Source organism: Lonchura striata, chromosome 11 (genome assembly GCF_050655825.1).
Source record: "Lonchura striata isolate lonStrDom1 chromosome 11, ASM5065582v1, whole genome shotgun sequence".
In the NCBI taxonomy this organism is placed as follows: domain Eukaryota; kingdom Metazoa; phylum Chordata; class Aves; order Passeriformes; family Estrildidae; genus Lonchura; species Lonchura striata.
In genome coordinates, this window is record NC_140713.1 from 22200680 (window position 1) to 22214698 (window position 14019).

Sequence of the window (14019 nt, forward strand, 5' to 3'; positions counted from 1 at the left end):
TGTCTTCTTGCTGAAGTATAATTGTAGAATTGAATACTACTGGTTTAGGATTATGCATGTAGAGGCTAAGGTGGTTTGAGACATGATGCAAATTAATAATACACCAACTCTGTTAAGACACCTGTGATAGGTAGTTTTTTTTGTGATAGAGATAAATATTATATTACAGGAACAGCAAAGAATGGGATTAAAAAGAATCAGCAGACCTGATCTCCCCATTTAATTTTTTCTTTTTTGCAGGCTTCTGCTGCTGACCATCTGCAGCTGCTGTCGGTCAGGCATTGATCTGGCCTCTGAGGGACAGAAATCCATTCTGTCCCCTGCCTGGTGGTTCAAGGCTTTTTATCCTGGCATTTAAATTGGATTTTATTCAATTTTATTTAAATCCACTGTATCAACACTTAATGAACAGAAGCCCTCCCACTCTGCTCTGTGGCATCCCATTGTATACCAGCTTTTTATTCTTGTGTGTGTGTTATACATATTCATGTCCCTTAATCTTTCACGCTAATGTACATTTCCCTTTCCTATTCGTTTTCTCTTCTTGATTATCATTAAATACCTGGATGATACTTAAATGTCAGAAAAGCCCTGAGAAATGCCACATACTGGAGAAAAAATAGTTTATGTTTAAAAAGCCCTGAGCATGGGAATATCTCCTTTCCAGGCTGTTCTGGCCAGATCTGAAAAAAAAAGAGATCTCTTGAGAGAAATAGATTTATGTTGCTGGTGGTGTTTTGATTTTGAACTTTGATATTGAAATTGGAGGTTCAGAAATGAGTCCTGTCTTCTCTCTAGTTCATCTCTGCCCTGACATGATAATGGGTCACTTGGAACAATCACCTGGCTTCATTAATTATTAATCCTAACACATGGCAAAAGCAATCTGGAGATTTGCAGGACGTGTGGGGGTCTGTTGATGGAAATGTAAAGGGGACAATTACCAGTCTGAAAATAAATGAAGGTGGCAAGTGCCAACAAGGAGGGGGAATCAAGAGGCTTAAGTATAGCTGGAAGAATTAAAAGATATTTATCTTTCAGTCAGATTTATGTCTTAAGTTACATTAAAGTGAAAATTCCTACAGCAGGGCATGTAGTTCACATGAGGATTGGGTTACTTGGCTGAGCTGTGGTCTAGGCAGATAGGCATTTATAAACGTCCATAAGAGTTTTGATACTTGCTGAGTGCATAGGAAAAGCAGTGAGCTGTTCACTTTTAGGAACTGATACCCAGTTGAGCAAGAATACAACTCTCATCCATACACTGTAGTAGCTTCTTAGGCATTTATGCTGAGGGGAGAAAACAGAAGTCTTGAGACATGGAGTAAGAGCTGCTACCTAACATGAATGCTGTTTGAAGGTGACTTTTTATCTACACAGACCTAGGCAGCCTAATGAATAACAACACTCATTGCCACTGCAGGAGGGGAAATGTGTGTATTTGCCCCAAAGTGTGATGAAATTAGAGAGTTTTTTTCCCTATGGCCTCTCCCTCTGTTTGCTGCACCAGAACGGGAGCCTGTGTCCTGCTGGTTTCAAAGGGGCTCTCTGTACACTTCCTTTCTGTCAATAATACATTGAGGAGGTTTGTACACAATAACATCCTACTTTAATATCTTAAAGAACACTTCCTGGGCGAGTGGTGTGTTCCAAAGCTGCGTGATGCATTGCTGAGGTCTCTCCTCTGGATATTGTCTGGATTAAGCTCCCAGGTGAGCTCTCCCTCCCAACAGCCACAGGCCCCCATGGCAGTGGAGCCGTCTGTGACATCTCCAGATACCTCATCCCAGGTTTTCCTGCATTATCCAGCTGCAGTGGCAGTGGAAGGCAAGGATAGAAAGGTTAACAACTTCCCTTTTCACCCCCAGATTGCTGAGGAGGGCTGACAAACCACAAAGGGCTTTCTCCTGCTTAGACTGCCACAGCTCAAGCAGTGCCAGGGATTAATGGAGCTCCAGACTGTCTGATGGAGTTTTTCCCACAGAGCAAAATATTAACTAAATCAATTGATTGCATTTTCATTTCTTGAGGGAGGTGCAGCCCACACATCCCATTGTGTGTGAGCACAGACAGTCTGCTGAAGCAATACTGTGTTATCTCACGGGCGCTTTGTGCTGCGTCTCCAATCCTTCTTCTGCTGTAAGAGGAAATGGAAATTCTTGCTCACAAGACCTATCTGACAAAGAAATAAATTCAGTGTCCCAAACTTAGGAAATTACAGTATCTGCTACAGCAAAACGCTGTGATAAACCCCCATCCATCTGGAATGTTTCCATAATCCACTACAGATTGCCAATTAATTGCATACTTAGTTCTGTGTAAATAGGACAGATAATAGGCTGTATTAGTGGAAGTCCCTCAGGGGCAGTGAAAATACATCACAATATTCCTAAATAGTGTATTTTTATTAAAGCTGTGCCTGCAAGCTTCTGTTTGGTACTAGAAACCTATTGTGTGGGGAGCTGTACATGTAATGAAAGGCCAGATTTACAGCACACACTCCTATTAAGTGAAGCACTTAATTGCTTACTTCAAGTACCAGTTCAAATAAACTGATCTCATCTATTTTCTAATTAAATGGGGGAAATTATAGTTTGGCTGGTTGGGACACAAGGTTTTTAAACCCTCTTCAAGAGCAGGAGGAACTGTAAACAGTGTCTTATGCTGTTAAGATTAAAATGAGACTGAAATCACAGAAAGATCCTTTGAACAATGGTGTGTGAAATATTTAGGATTTTGCACACATAAATAAATCACTTTTTTTTTTGTTTGCTAGATTACAAAGAATCTTTTGTAGCCATTTTGGATTTAGACTAAAATTCCTATTAATTAAACCAAGTACATAATGAGAAGTCATAGCTTTTAAATAAACTTATATAATTCATTTTATTTGGATGAATTGAGTTTTTCTGTGCTCCACTGAACAACATTACCTTTTTCTGCTCACAGGAGATTTAATGTTTTACAGCAGTGTTTCTGAGAAGCAACTTGGTAAACAGCAATTGTTCTCCAGAGGATAAAAAATGGGAAAATTGGTTTTGAAATTGAGTCAGATTGTTACAGAATTATTAGGGCCAAAGGAAATTATGCATCTTTATTTCATTTATTGCTACACTTAGTTAATCTTGCATATCTGTGACAACCACAAGAGAGTTGTGTACTTTTTCAGTTTAAAATTTTCTGAGCATTTTGAGTGTGTGTTGTATACCTTCAATATTTTAATACCCAAAGTCCTGCTGCTGGGTATAGCTCTGTACCTCCATGTGAAAATCACTGCTGTAGAACCAGGGATGGATACAGAGCATTCATTTTAACTGGATTTACCTCAGGAAAGTCTTGGATTGCTCTGGAATGCCTGGGAGGGCTCCCACTGAAATGCCTGTGCCTGTCACCTGTCCCAAAAACTACCTGATGGTTTTCATGTTGTCTTTTAACACGTTCTCCTGTGCGTGAGTTCTTCAGAAAGGAGAAAGCTGAGCATGTTTAGAACAGTTTGCTGCTATCAAGAACCATTTTGTCTTTGCCGTTTGCTTCTCCTGAAGCAAAAATTCACTCATGAACCACTGCTTGTAAGAAGAGGCAGAATGAAGCTGAGCCTCCCTGCCTCCTCATGTATTATACATGTGAAAGTCATGATAATTTCATAGGATTTCACACTCTAAAAATAATGTCCCCATGACCCAGTGCCTCTGGATCTTCTTTGTAGCAGGCACCACATGAATTAATCACTCAGCTCCACTTTGGTGCCATAGACTCAGTTTAGCCTAATTCCCAGGAGTGCCAGGCATTGCATTTGCTGGTTCCACCAAGGGATATGTTATTTATTACCCCTTGAAACATGTCCACAGGGAGGGTCAGCTTCCATTTAGCCTCCCCCAAGCCCATGTGCAACAGACATTATTATTTTAGACTAATTTAGCTTTGTTATGCTGCTAGGGAGAAATTACTTCAGTAGATTACAAATAGATTAAAACTAGATGTTTTCCTCTCTTAAATGCAAGGTTTGGGGTTTTTTGCTCTTCTCAAATGGATTTGATACTATCAAACTAGAGAATCTCATTCCTGTAATCTAATCAAAGATGTTAATATGGACAGCAGTTGTTACTAACCAAATAGAAATCTGCCACTGTCTCTTTTCAGTCCTGATAAGACTCTTTCCTTTTAGCTGAAAACCATCTGGGAAGTGTTGGTGTCACGTACAGGCACTTGCCTGCCTTGATAAAAGGTTGAGAAAATACTGATTGGAGCCATTTGATCTGGCGTGGAATTAAAGTGCCTATAGAAACTCCCTCCCACAGTGCAAGATAAAACTACTGCTAACATGTAACAGATACCAGGAGGCTTCTTGCACCTTCAAATAGGAGGGAAAGGCTTCCTGAATCTAAAATCTGAATTTTACAACAGAATTTACAGCACAGTTTCTCTGTGCTAGAGATAACTTGTTCCTAGTTAGTATTTTTTTTTTTCTAATTAACAAAAACTTTTTTGTTTTTCTGCCCCAACTGAGCAATACTAAGAACTGACAAACCTTGTTTTGTTTCTTTGGGTTTGGTTTTTTTTTTTTTTTTTTTGTGTGTGTGTGTAGATCTGCTCTGTATTTAACAAACAGCACTTTTCTCGCCCCAGCTCTGCAAACACACTCTTGTAAATTGAATCAAAACCCATTCAGGACGTTTCATCTTAAGTGGTTTCATCTTACTGTAATTACCAAGTCGTGTGAGGAGTAGAGAAACAATTGTCTGCACAACAATGGAGATGAAATAAAGATAGCCTCTAATTAATTCCATCTAGGTTATAATTAATTTTGACTGAGTTGCCCAGGACAATATCCTTACTAAAAGGGGGCTGATCACCAGCTGCTGCTCTTTGATTTTCAGAGCAGATGGGGCTATTTCCAGCTAGTGCTTAAAAGGAAATGATGAGGAGGAGGGTGGGGAGTGATTGATTAGCTTTGAGTAGGCCTTGGGGTGAGACTGCTGAAGGAAATGCTGTGTCTGAAAAGTAGACTCTGATAAGGTCTTTTGAAGATTTTAGAGGTGCTTTGGTTTAATTTATCTTTGGTTTCCTATGAGCCACTTTTTTCTTTATTAACAAAAGCTATGATCGGTGATGGGATGCCGTGTCAGTAAATATTTCATTATATGGTGTGTATTAAGTAGCAGACAAGCATATTAATTAAGCATATTAATAAGTATATAAGACTTTGGGTCAGAGTGTTGATAAAGGTGATGACGGATACAAATATGAATGTTTCTAGTCCTTGCCAATTTGTAGAAACAGAAGATGAAAAATATCTGTTTAGATTGTTACTCTAGTTCTGTCAGCTGAGAAATTGTTCCCTACCTCATTATATAAGAAGCTTTGGTAAATAATGCATTAAAATTAATTTGCGAAATTCTGCCACTTCCTTTGTTTGCTGCCAAACTGCAAAATTCTCAGATGGATTTGTTGTTAGAAATTATTCATAATGTATGAAATAAATAAGTCCTAGTTTGCTAGGAGACTGTACTCATTAGGAGCAATGGATTTGCCAGTCTTGCACTTTCTCGAACACCACAATATGCTGGGTTTCTGACTGGAGAGCATCTAGAGCTCCCTAATACCTGGCATGGGCTCAGTTCTAAATGCAGAAGGTGAAAATGAAGGTTAGAAACCAACGTTGTCTGACTACTTCTAGTAAAACACTTGTGTAAAAAGAGAGCAGATATGTGGCAGCTCCAGAGCTAGTTTTCAAAGCTCAGAAGCACCACCTGTAATTGATAGTGGGGAGGGAAAAGTAAAAATTATTTTCACATTATACATTTCAACAGGAATTAATAGGAAGGTTGGGGATTTAAGTGTTAAATAGTGGTGTATCAAATGTGTTTTCTAGGAATATCATGTTCAATTTGTATTTTCTTGTGCTAAATCTTCTGCTTGCTGTCATTTTGTTTTGTTGCATTTTCATTGTTGTAGTGTACACACCATCTTACTGATTCCTAAAGACCAGTGCCATGTGCTTTTCCAGGTGAGAACCCCACAGAAAGCAGTGTTTAAAATCTTATATGAAGTTCATATGCAAGAAAAGAAATTAGATGAGCAATCTCTGTCTTATACTGGTGTCATGGTTTGACACTGGCATCATGCCAGCGCCCCCATGGAAATGCAGCCTCAATTGAATGCTGCGAAATGCGATCGAGAACAGAGCAAAGCAGGCCAAACTTAATAACAAGGGGAAAGCTTTATTACACTACTACTACTATAAAAGAAAAAAGGGAGGAAAAAAAACACACACAAAATTCAAAATGAAAACCTTTCAAAACATTCCTCCTCCCACCACCCAACTCCAACAAACTACAGCAAGACACATCTGGACCCTTAATCAAGTCTTCACCCCTCCACATAATCAATACTGAGTCCATCAGGGGAGAGAGGAGTTCCCTTGCACCATAGACCCCAATGGAAACACAGCTGCCACCTCTTGTGTTTCCATGTCACACATGGCACCGCCCAGTGTGACACTCTCCTCTCCATGTCACAGTGCTCTCACCACCGTGCATGGACAGAGACTGCTCATAGGGCTCCTTTAAGGATGCTTTGCCAAGGACCAACAGTCCAGTGTCTCATTTTGGGATTACAGTCCCCCCCATTTCCCTGGGGCCAGGGGTCCAAGAACAGAGATCGTCTTTTCTTCTTTGAAGATGGAGGGCATCCTCACACCCTCCTCCACTGACCTCTGTTCATCCCTGAACTGGTAGTTGCTGGAGGAGTTTCTTGGCTCACCATTACATCCCCCTAGAATGCAGTCCCTCTTGGAAGAAGGAGTGGTTCAGTCTATGGTTAACAAGAGTCCAGCCAAAAGCCACTCCATCATCTCCCTACAACTTTCTTTTCCTAACATATGAGGTCCCAGGCTGTCTCTCTTTCCTTCAAATTGAGGAGGAGCAATATTTCACAAAGCCTTCATTTCCCAGGAAAGGGTTAAAAGTCTTGGACTCCCGGACGGCTGAAATTTCTGGCCCAGGACACTGTGCTGTCTCCCACCTCCCATGCTGGGCATCTTCCTCCCCTTCTCCTTCTCCTCTGCAGGCAAACTCCCGGGTGTCTGCAGGCTCTCTCTTTCCCTCTAGGTTAGGGGGGGATCAAAGACATCTCAGACGTTCTCCACCCTTCCGTCTGCAGGAACTGGCCCAGCTCGGTTCCAGACCCTTCACCCCCTGGCCTACCTCTGCAGGCCACATGGCTTTTCCTCTCCCCCACCCAGCTCATGGCTGGGCAGGGGAGGTCTGTACCCTCCACTGACCGGAACCAAAGAGAGCGAGTTCTCCTGGGAGTCCTGCTTTTAACCCCTCTGTGTTCTCAGAGGGGTTAAAATTGGTCCTTCAATTAGTCACCCCAAGTGTCAATATCCAAACCTGACCCCTGACTGGATTGACCTCTTCCTTCTGAAAAAAATCTTTTTCCATGTCAAGCCACAACAACTGGGGTTTGAAACTGGTACAAAATGCTTTCACCAGTAATAATTTTACTGTGAATGTGTGGCTCCAGTCCAAACCAGTTCTTGTTTTCTGTTTAGTCTGAGGGAGACAAGTCATAGCTCTGGTTTTGGGAAAGCACTGGTGGGATGTGTGGAAACACTGCCTTTGTTATCTGTTTGTGTTACCTTGAATGTGATGGTTGTTGAATCATTTTGTACTTTTCTTTTATCCTTTCATTCTTTTGTTTGCCCTGCAAGTAATTTTCTGAACCCAGTGAGTTCATTATAATGCTTTAATCTGCCTTTTCCATAATAGAAGCCATGAAGTTTCACCTAATAATCCTTGTACTGAACCAAATAATCATGTTCCAATTGTAAATTCTCTTTTTTTGCCCTTTAACACAGGTGCCCTTAAACTCCTTGGTTTTTTCAAGTGTATTTTATTAATTGTAGGCATGTCAAGGTAACCCTTGACACTGGCTATGTGGTTCACTTACTCAGTATCACTGGTGATTTCTCAGGGAAGAGGCATGACCCATCTCCTCTAGAAAGCTGCTAAAATCCAGATGAATCTATGTCTGTGTTTTGAAATAAATTAAGACTGAAATAAGTTTTTTTTTTTCCCCACTTCAGTTCTGTCTCTTAAGCAAAATTCTGCGTTCCATGCTTGCAGTTTTAGGGCCTATAAAGCACTGCAGGGCAGCTTCCCTGCTCTCCTGCAATTCCCAGCCTGCCTGGACAACGGGAACATTTTGTCTCCTGAGACACCAATGTGCTGAATCAGTGGAGTCATGGTTTTCAGCTTAATATCTGTCCCTATTAGATTGGGCAAGTAATTCAGCTTTTTGTCTCAAATGAGAACTTTTTAAGTGACTCACGCATTTGTTCCCTTGCTTCAAAGGATTGTTCCATGCTGCCAAAATCTCCCATGGAAAGTCCAAGAGAAAAATTCAAGGAAGATCTGCAGTTTTCAGAGTTTTGCATTGTCTGCTTCTGGCTTACTCAGGTATGTTGTTCAATTCTTAATTCCTTTTTCTTTATTCTTGGAGGAGAAATCTCTCTCCATGTACTAACAAATGGTCAGACATGTCCATGACTCATTACTGAACAGACACAGGAGGCCTGTCCTTTCCAAGGTTTCCAAGATCTTTCCTTGTTAACCTCTTTTGCAGAAAAAAAGAGGGATAAAACCCTGAAATGCCTCCCTGACAGTTCTCAGTGCTAATACAGTTTGTGCATTGGCATATGAAACTTTAGTTTAAAGGGGTTTATGGAGATGTGTTAATGTTCTAAATATTATGTTGAGAAATATGTGTTTGTGCTGGTTCAAGGCAGGTGGGGATTCTCTAACTGAACCTTGTGAGGGTACAACAGCTTTCCACAGCCACCCATCATCAGTATTGGTACATAATTCTGCCTAAAGATTGTGATTTCTGTAGTGATGTTATGACTTTAATACTTTATTCAGTAATAATGCTGGATTGATGTGTTCTTTCCTTCTAGTTTCTTCCCCCAGTTTCACTTTTTTTCTGGTTTTGTCTTGCTCTCAGTTTTATCAAAGGAATTTTTTATAGAGCAAAGTGGATCAGGGAATTGATCAGCTTAAAAATCACCTGCTGTTTAAAGCCAGATCAGGCTCCTGACAGGTTCACATCGTGGCCTCCTGGGTACCCATGAGGAACAAAAGGGTGGTACTGAGCTGGTGATGTTCTGTGCCATCTTTAACCATGTAAATCCATTCTGAGGGTCATGTTTGTGATGTTGGCTGGGCTCTCTGCCCTGGAGAGGGGAAAATACTGCAGCTCTTGTGAAATCTGTGCTAACAGCTGAGCAAGAGGCCAGTCACCCAAAGAGGGAGCACAGCCCTGAGATCAGTCTAGGAAGGGTTGTTTGGTGGGAAGGTGCAACTCTGTTATTGGGAAGAGAGTAAATGTAAAATGTCCACCCCCCTCATTTCCATTGAGCTTCTTCTTCTGATTTGTAGCAATGCCAAATGCATGTGGTGCTGGGAGTGGGGTGTGGGAGCATCTCTTCTCAGGAATGGGTGGTGTGGATTTCTTCTGGGATGACTTTGCTCTAAGCTTGGTAAGGAGCTTGGGCTGGAGTATTGCACTGGGATGCTCACTGAGCGCTGGTTATGGATCCAGCTTGGGATTTCTTTGGTACTGTTCACACAGACTTGCTCTCTCAAAAAAAAAATTCTTGGAAGGTGATAAACTGCTGGTATGAAGGCAATGATCCCTTTCTGCAGTTCCTGCACTGAGGAAATTCTTTTTTGGTTCAATAAGACAAAGTTCTTATTCTCATTTCTGTTCATTGTTTCCCCCACATTTACATTTTTAAGATCTTATGTTCATCTGAACCACTTTTGCCTGCTCTGTTGTTAGAACCACAGAAATGTGGATATAATTCTGGCCTAAATTTCCAACTTTTCTCCTTTCTAGACCTTGAACTATTCACAGCCAGTGGTGGAGCTTGGCCTCCAGAGCTGTAGCATTAGGTTGGTGTGGTGAGGGATCCACTAAATTTCACTTTTAAGCAGGTCTCCATCACAAAAGGCATGGATTCAGGTGTGGGAATGGCTAGCTGTAGGACAGTGGTGAATTCCCTCTGTCACCCAGCTGCTTGTCCTGCATCTACCCTGGGAGCTTCACAGAAATGCTGGGTTTGACCATGAAGCTTCTAAGGGGAATAGCAGTAATTAATAAGAAATAATAATAATAAAGCTTTCGTTTCTAGTCCTACCAGGATCAGTTTTAAGTGCTTAGGCCAGAATCTTCCAAGGTGATCTTAGTGTGGCTAATAATGAGACATTATTTACCTTCTGACTTCTTATTCTGGGGGAGTGTGGGGTGTTTAAGGGGAAACTGAGGCACACTGAAGTGACCAAGTTTGCTTGAAATGTTGTAGCCAAGAGGAACAGACCAGCAGGACTGAGCAACAGCATGCAGTCTCTTAATGTCTTGCTTAGCTCTTATTTTTTCACTCTTTTTTTGTTTCTGAACACTTGATTAATAAGTTTAGCAAAACAATGGGCTTGCTTTCTTTAGTTCCCTTCTCACTCCCTTTGGAGTAATCTACAGAGCCCTAGTGCTTTATGCACTGCAGTTTAAAAATGCACCAGGAAATCTCATATCCTGTTCTCTGACTTTCTTCAACTTTCCTTTGAACTGCAGCTCAGATATAATTACAACAGAAATAAGCTGTGTGCGTGTCTCTAGAAATGTTTTAGTACCAATGAGACAGTTTCAAAATTACTGGCTATGGAAATGATTGCAGTTGATTCTTCTATAGTCAAGATCTTGACCAGTTTGTAAGTTTTGAGTATTGATGAAAGATACAGAATGGATTTTTTGTGTTTTCCCTGTGATTAATTTTTCACAGTTTCCAGTTAGGCTTGAAAAGGAACTTAGCCTGATCTCCAAATGCAGAAAGGAGAAGCAGAAAGCCCACACCCTGTTCATGCTCCTTGCAATCAGTGTTGGTTAGTTCCCTCTTGGACACAGAAAACGAGACCAGGGTGGTGTTTCAAGTTGCAGACACTGAAACCAAAGCCTTTTTATGGTGTGCCACTTCTGTCTCCTTTGTCCACTTGAAACAGGTTTTTCCAATATAAGAAGCTTACTTGACTCAGGGTTTAAGGCTATTTTTATCCAGTGTGAAATGTGCATGTAAAGAAAGCCTTTGGAGATAGAGGACAGCACTGTTTGTTTTTCCTCAAGGTCTCCTGTATGTTCCAGAAAGGTGTAACCATTTTCTGGAAATATAATATTCAGATGTCCTGCACACTCATAGTGCTTGGGTCAATTCTTTGAGGGGTGAAGCAGCAGTTAAATCTGTAAAATCCCACTGGTGCAGTAATTTAAATGAAGTGTAATGTCATTGCTTTGCATGATCCTGATTTCTATGGAGATTCTGGATCCTTATATCTGAGATCTTACTGAATCCTGTCAAATACATGTGGAAATTTCTCCTTCCCTGTTCTGTTTGAAATAATAAATAAGGACCCTCCTGTGTTCACCTCACGCTAGCTACTAAAATTGCCACTATTTCATTATATATTCAAGTGGAGGATCTTTTTAAAACACAGCTCCTCAGCACAGCTTGGGGGTCAGCACATCCTTTTGTGCTGCTGCTCCCCAGCTTGTCTTGGAGGTGTTTATATAGGTGCCAACTGGTGGGGTCAAGGCTCCAGAATTTAAAATATTGGTGCAGAGATGACAGAATTCCACAGAGTTTCCCAGAGCATTGTTACAGGACAGTTTCACTCCACCTTAAATGCAAAAGCATTCTGTAACCACTGTGAGCTTTTAATCGCTCCAATTACCCTGCTTTCCCCATCCTGACAGCTGGCATGCACACCAGGCCCTTGTTAAGGCTTGCATGAGAGGTGGATTTCTTTTTTTCAGTCCAGGATATGACCACAGTCCCAACAGCACCCAGCAATTTGCTCAGCTGGAGTTTTCTGATTTTTCACAGAAGCTGCTTAATGCAGAAACCATTATAATGTGCAACATCACTGCTCTTGCAGAGGATGCAGTAACACAGAGCAAACTGAATCCAGGGGGCTATCAAATAAATAAATAAAATCAATGATGCCAGAGTTATCACTAAACTAGAGGTTGGTTTAAAAAGCTGTGCTAGTAGCTGGAGGTTTAGCAACACAGTCTGTTTGGCATTTGGAGCAAAAAATGAGTAAACTCTATGGTACCAGATTAAAAATGTAAATATATTGAAGAAAACATACTCTGCCATCCACAGAAGCCATAGAAGCCTTATTGCCATGGAATATTCGGAGTTGGAAAGGATCCACAAGGATCATGAGTCCAACCCTTAGGTTCTCAGCTTTGCTTTCTTGCAGCCCCTGCTGAGTGGCCACTCTGTGCTGACTGGTCAAGCAAGATTATTGTGGGTTTTTTGACTAATGGAGGTGTGGACTCTTTCCTTTTTCTCCCATCATGAAAAATCCTGCCATGCTCATTCAAAGTGTTCCTTCTCAAGTACCTGATGAGCAAAGAGACAAAACCCAATCCTGGCTGCACTGAATTCTCCCAGCAATCATAACCTGCCTCTTTAACACCTAAATCCCACAAGCAGCTCCTGTTACTCTTACACAAACTGAGTACCAAAGCCTGAAGGAGAGCTGTGGATTTCACCCTCTGGGAGGCCTGTCCTGACTTGGGATGGGTCAAAGATGTAGTAACTTGGCAAAGACCAGAGCTGGGCATGTGTTTTTGTCTTAGCAGCAATGCCAGCTCTTGCCACTCTCTAATTGACCATCCAGCATCCTGAGCTGTGGAACTGGTTAGGCTGAGAACTTGCTTTCTAAAGAAAAATGTGGGGTTGTTGGGTTTTTGTTTCCTTGTTTTTTTTTTCCCTAAATGTCCTGCTCCTTTCCTTCACTTGGCTTATCCAAAGTCTGACAGGTAGTTGTTGCACAGGGATGGAGATGGTTCTAGGTCATGCTTAGTAGTTGGTTCCTGCTACTGTATTGTACAAGATCTTACAAATGCTGCAATGTCACCAAATTTCTTCAGAAATGTGCTCTCTGCAAAGCCTCTCCAAAAAGCACTGAGTTGAGAACCCCCACTTCAAACACCCTGTCAAAACTGGATGCAAAAACCCTATTTGAGAGGAAACACTTGAATTCATTTGCCAACCTGGCCCATTAACATGAATTATTTATGCTCCAAAAGCAGCTGCACTGCCAAGTTCTCCAATGGTTTAACAGACAGCTGCTTCTTCTCTGTGCTGAGCTCGAGCTGTGGCTGCTGGTGCCTTCTCCAGTGATAGAAAGGCTGGCAAAAGTCTTGGCTTCAACTCCTTTACAAAAAACAGTGAAACCAGGAGCCAGGAAATGTGAGCACAAATGTCCTGGAGGGAGCTGTCTCCTGGCTGTGGTTTTATACCCACCTCCCATCTCTCCTTGCTGTAGCAGTTTGTTTGAAAGCAGCAGAATAAAAGTTGCCATGGGATCTCTCTCCATTTCTACCAGTGCAGAGCTGCATGGTTTCTTTTGTGTTTGACTCCACAGCAACTGCCTGCAGGGCTGTGTGCTCACCCTCCATGTGTCTCTGCAGCTCTTTGGAGCTCCTCTTTGGAACTCCAGCTGTGCTTCAGTGAGCAAGTGGGTGCAGGCTCTCAGCTCATTGCAGAATAACCTTGGTGTGTTGTGGGAAAGGAGAGGAAATTTAGTATTTCCCCTCTCCATCCACAAATCAGTCATATTCTCCTTGATTTAGGTGTTTGAGGGTCTAGATTCCACGTTTGCTGTGCCCTCAATCTCCCCAGCCACACCACTCCTTTGCCCAGCAAGCCTTGTCCCTCTCCAAAGCCAGGAGCTGAGCCTTGGGAACAGCCTTTGAAACAAGAATCTGTTTTCAAAAGACACATTTAATGGTATGAAATAAAAAGCTGCCATTTAATTGTGCTAATCCTTCCCCAAAGTTGATGTGGCACCTGCTGGGTGGTGTTTCAGCAGGTGGATGTGCCCAGGCAGCCCCAGAGAGGGCACAAACCCTGCCCACCTGAGTGTGCCTTCAGCTCTACTTTTATCAGACAGG

The 14019-nt window shown here is 41.8% G+C and overlaps 1 protein-coding gene across 3 annotated transcripts in view; it reads left to right on the top strand.

The window, feature by feature from the left end:
- Positions 1-14019, top strand: part of LOC110476365 (uncharacterized) — a 71413-nt gene that overhangs the window by 10491 nt on the left and 46903 nt on the right. Inside the window, exons 3-5 of one of the 3 annotated variants that reach the window (XM_085589911.1) lie at positions 241-5144; positions 5956-6007; positions 8358-8462. In XM_085589911.1, the coding sequence (XP_085446037.1) occupies positions 5110-5144; positions 5956-6007; positions 8358-8462 (192 nt within the window). In that variant the 5' untranslated portion in view covers positions 241-5109. The remainder of the gene's footprint in view (positions 1-240; positions 5145-5955; positions 6008-8357; positions 8463-14019) is intronic. The other 2 variants (XR_014957992.1, XR_014957993.1) reach the window with 2 other exon arrangements.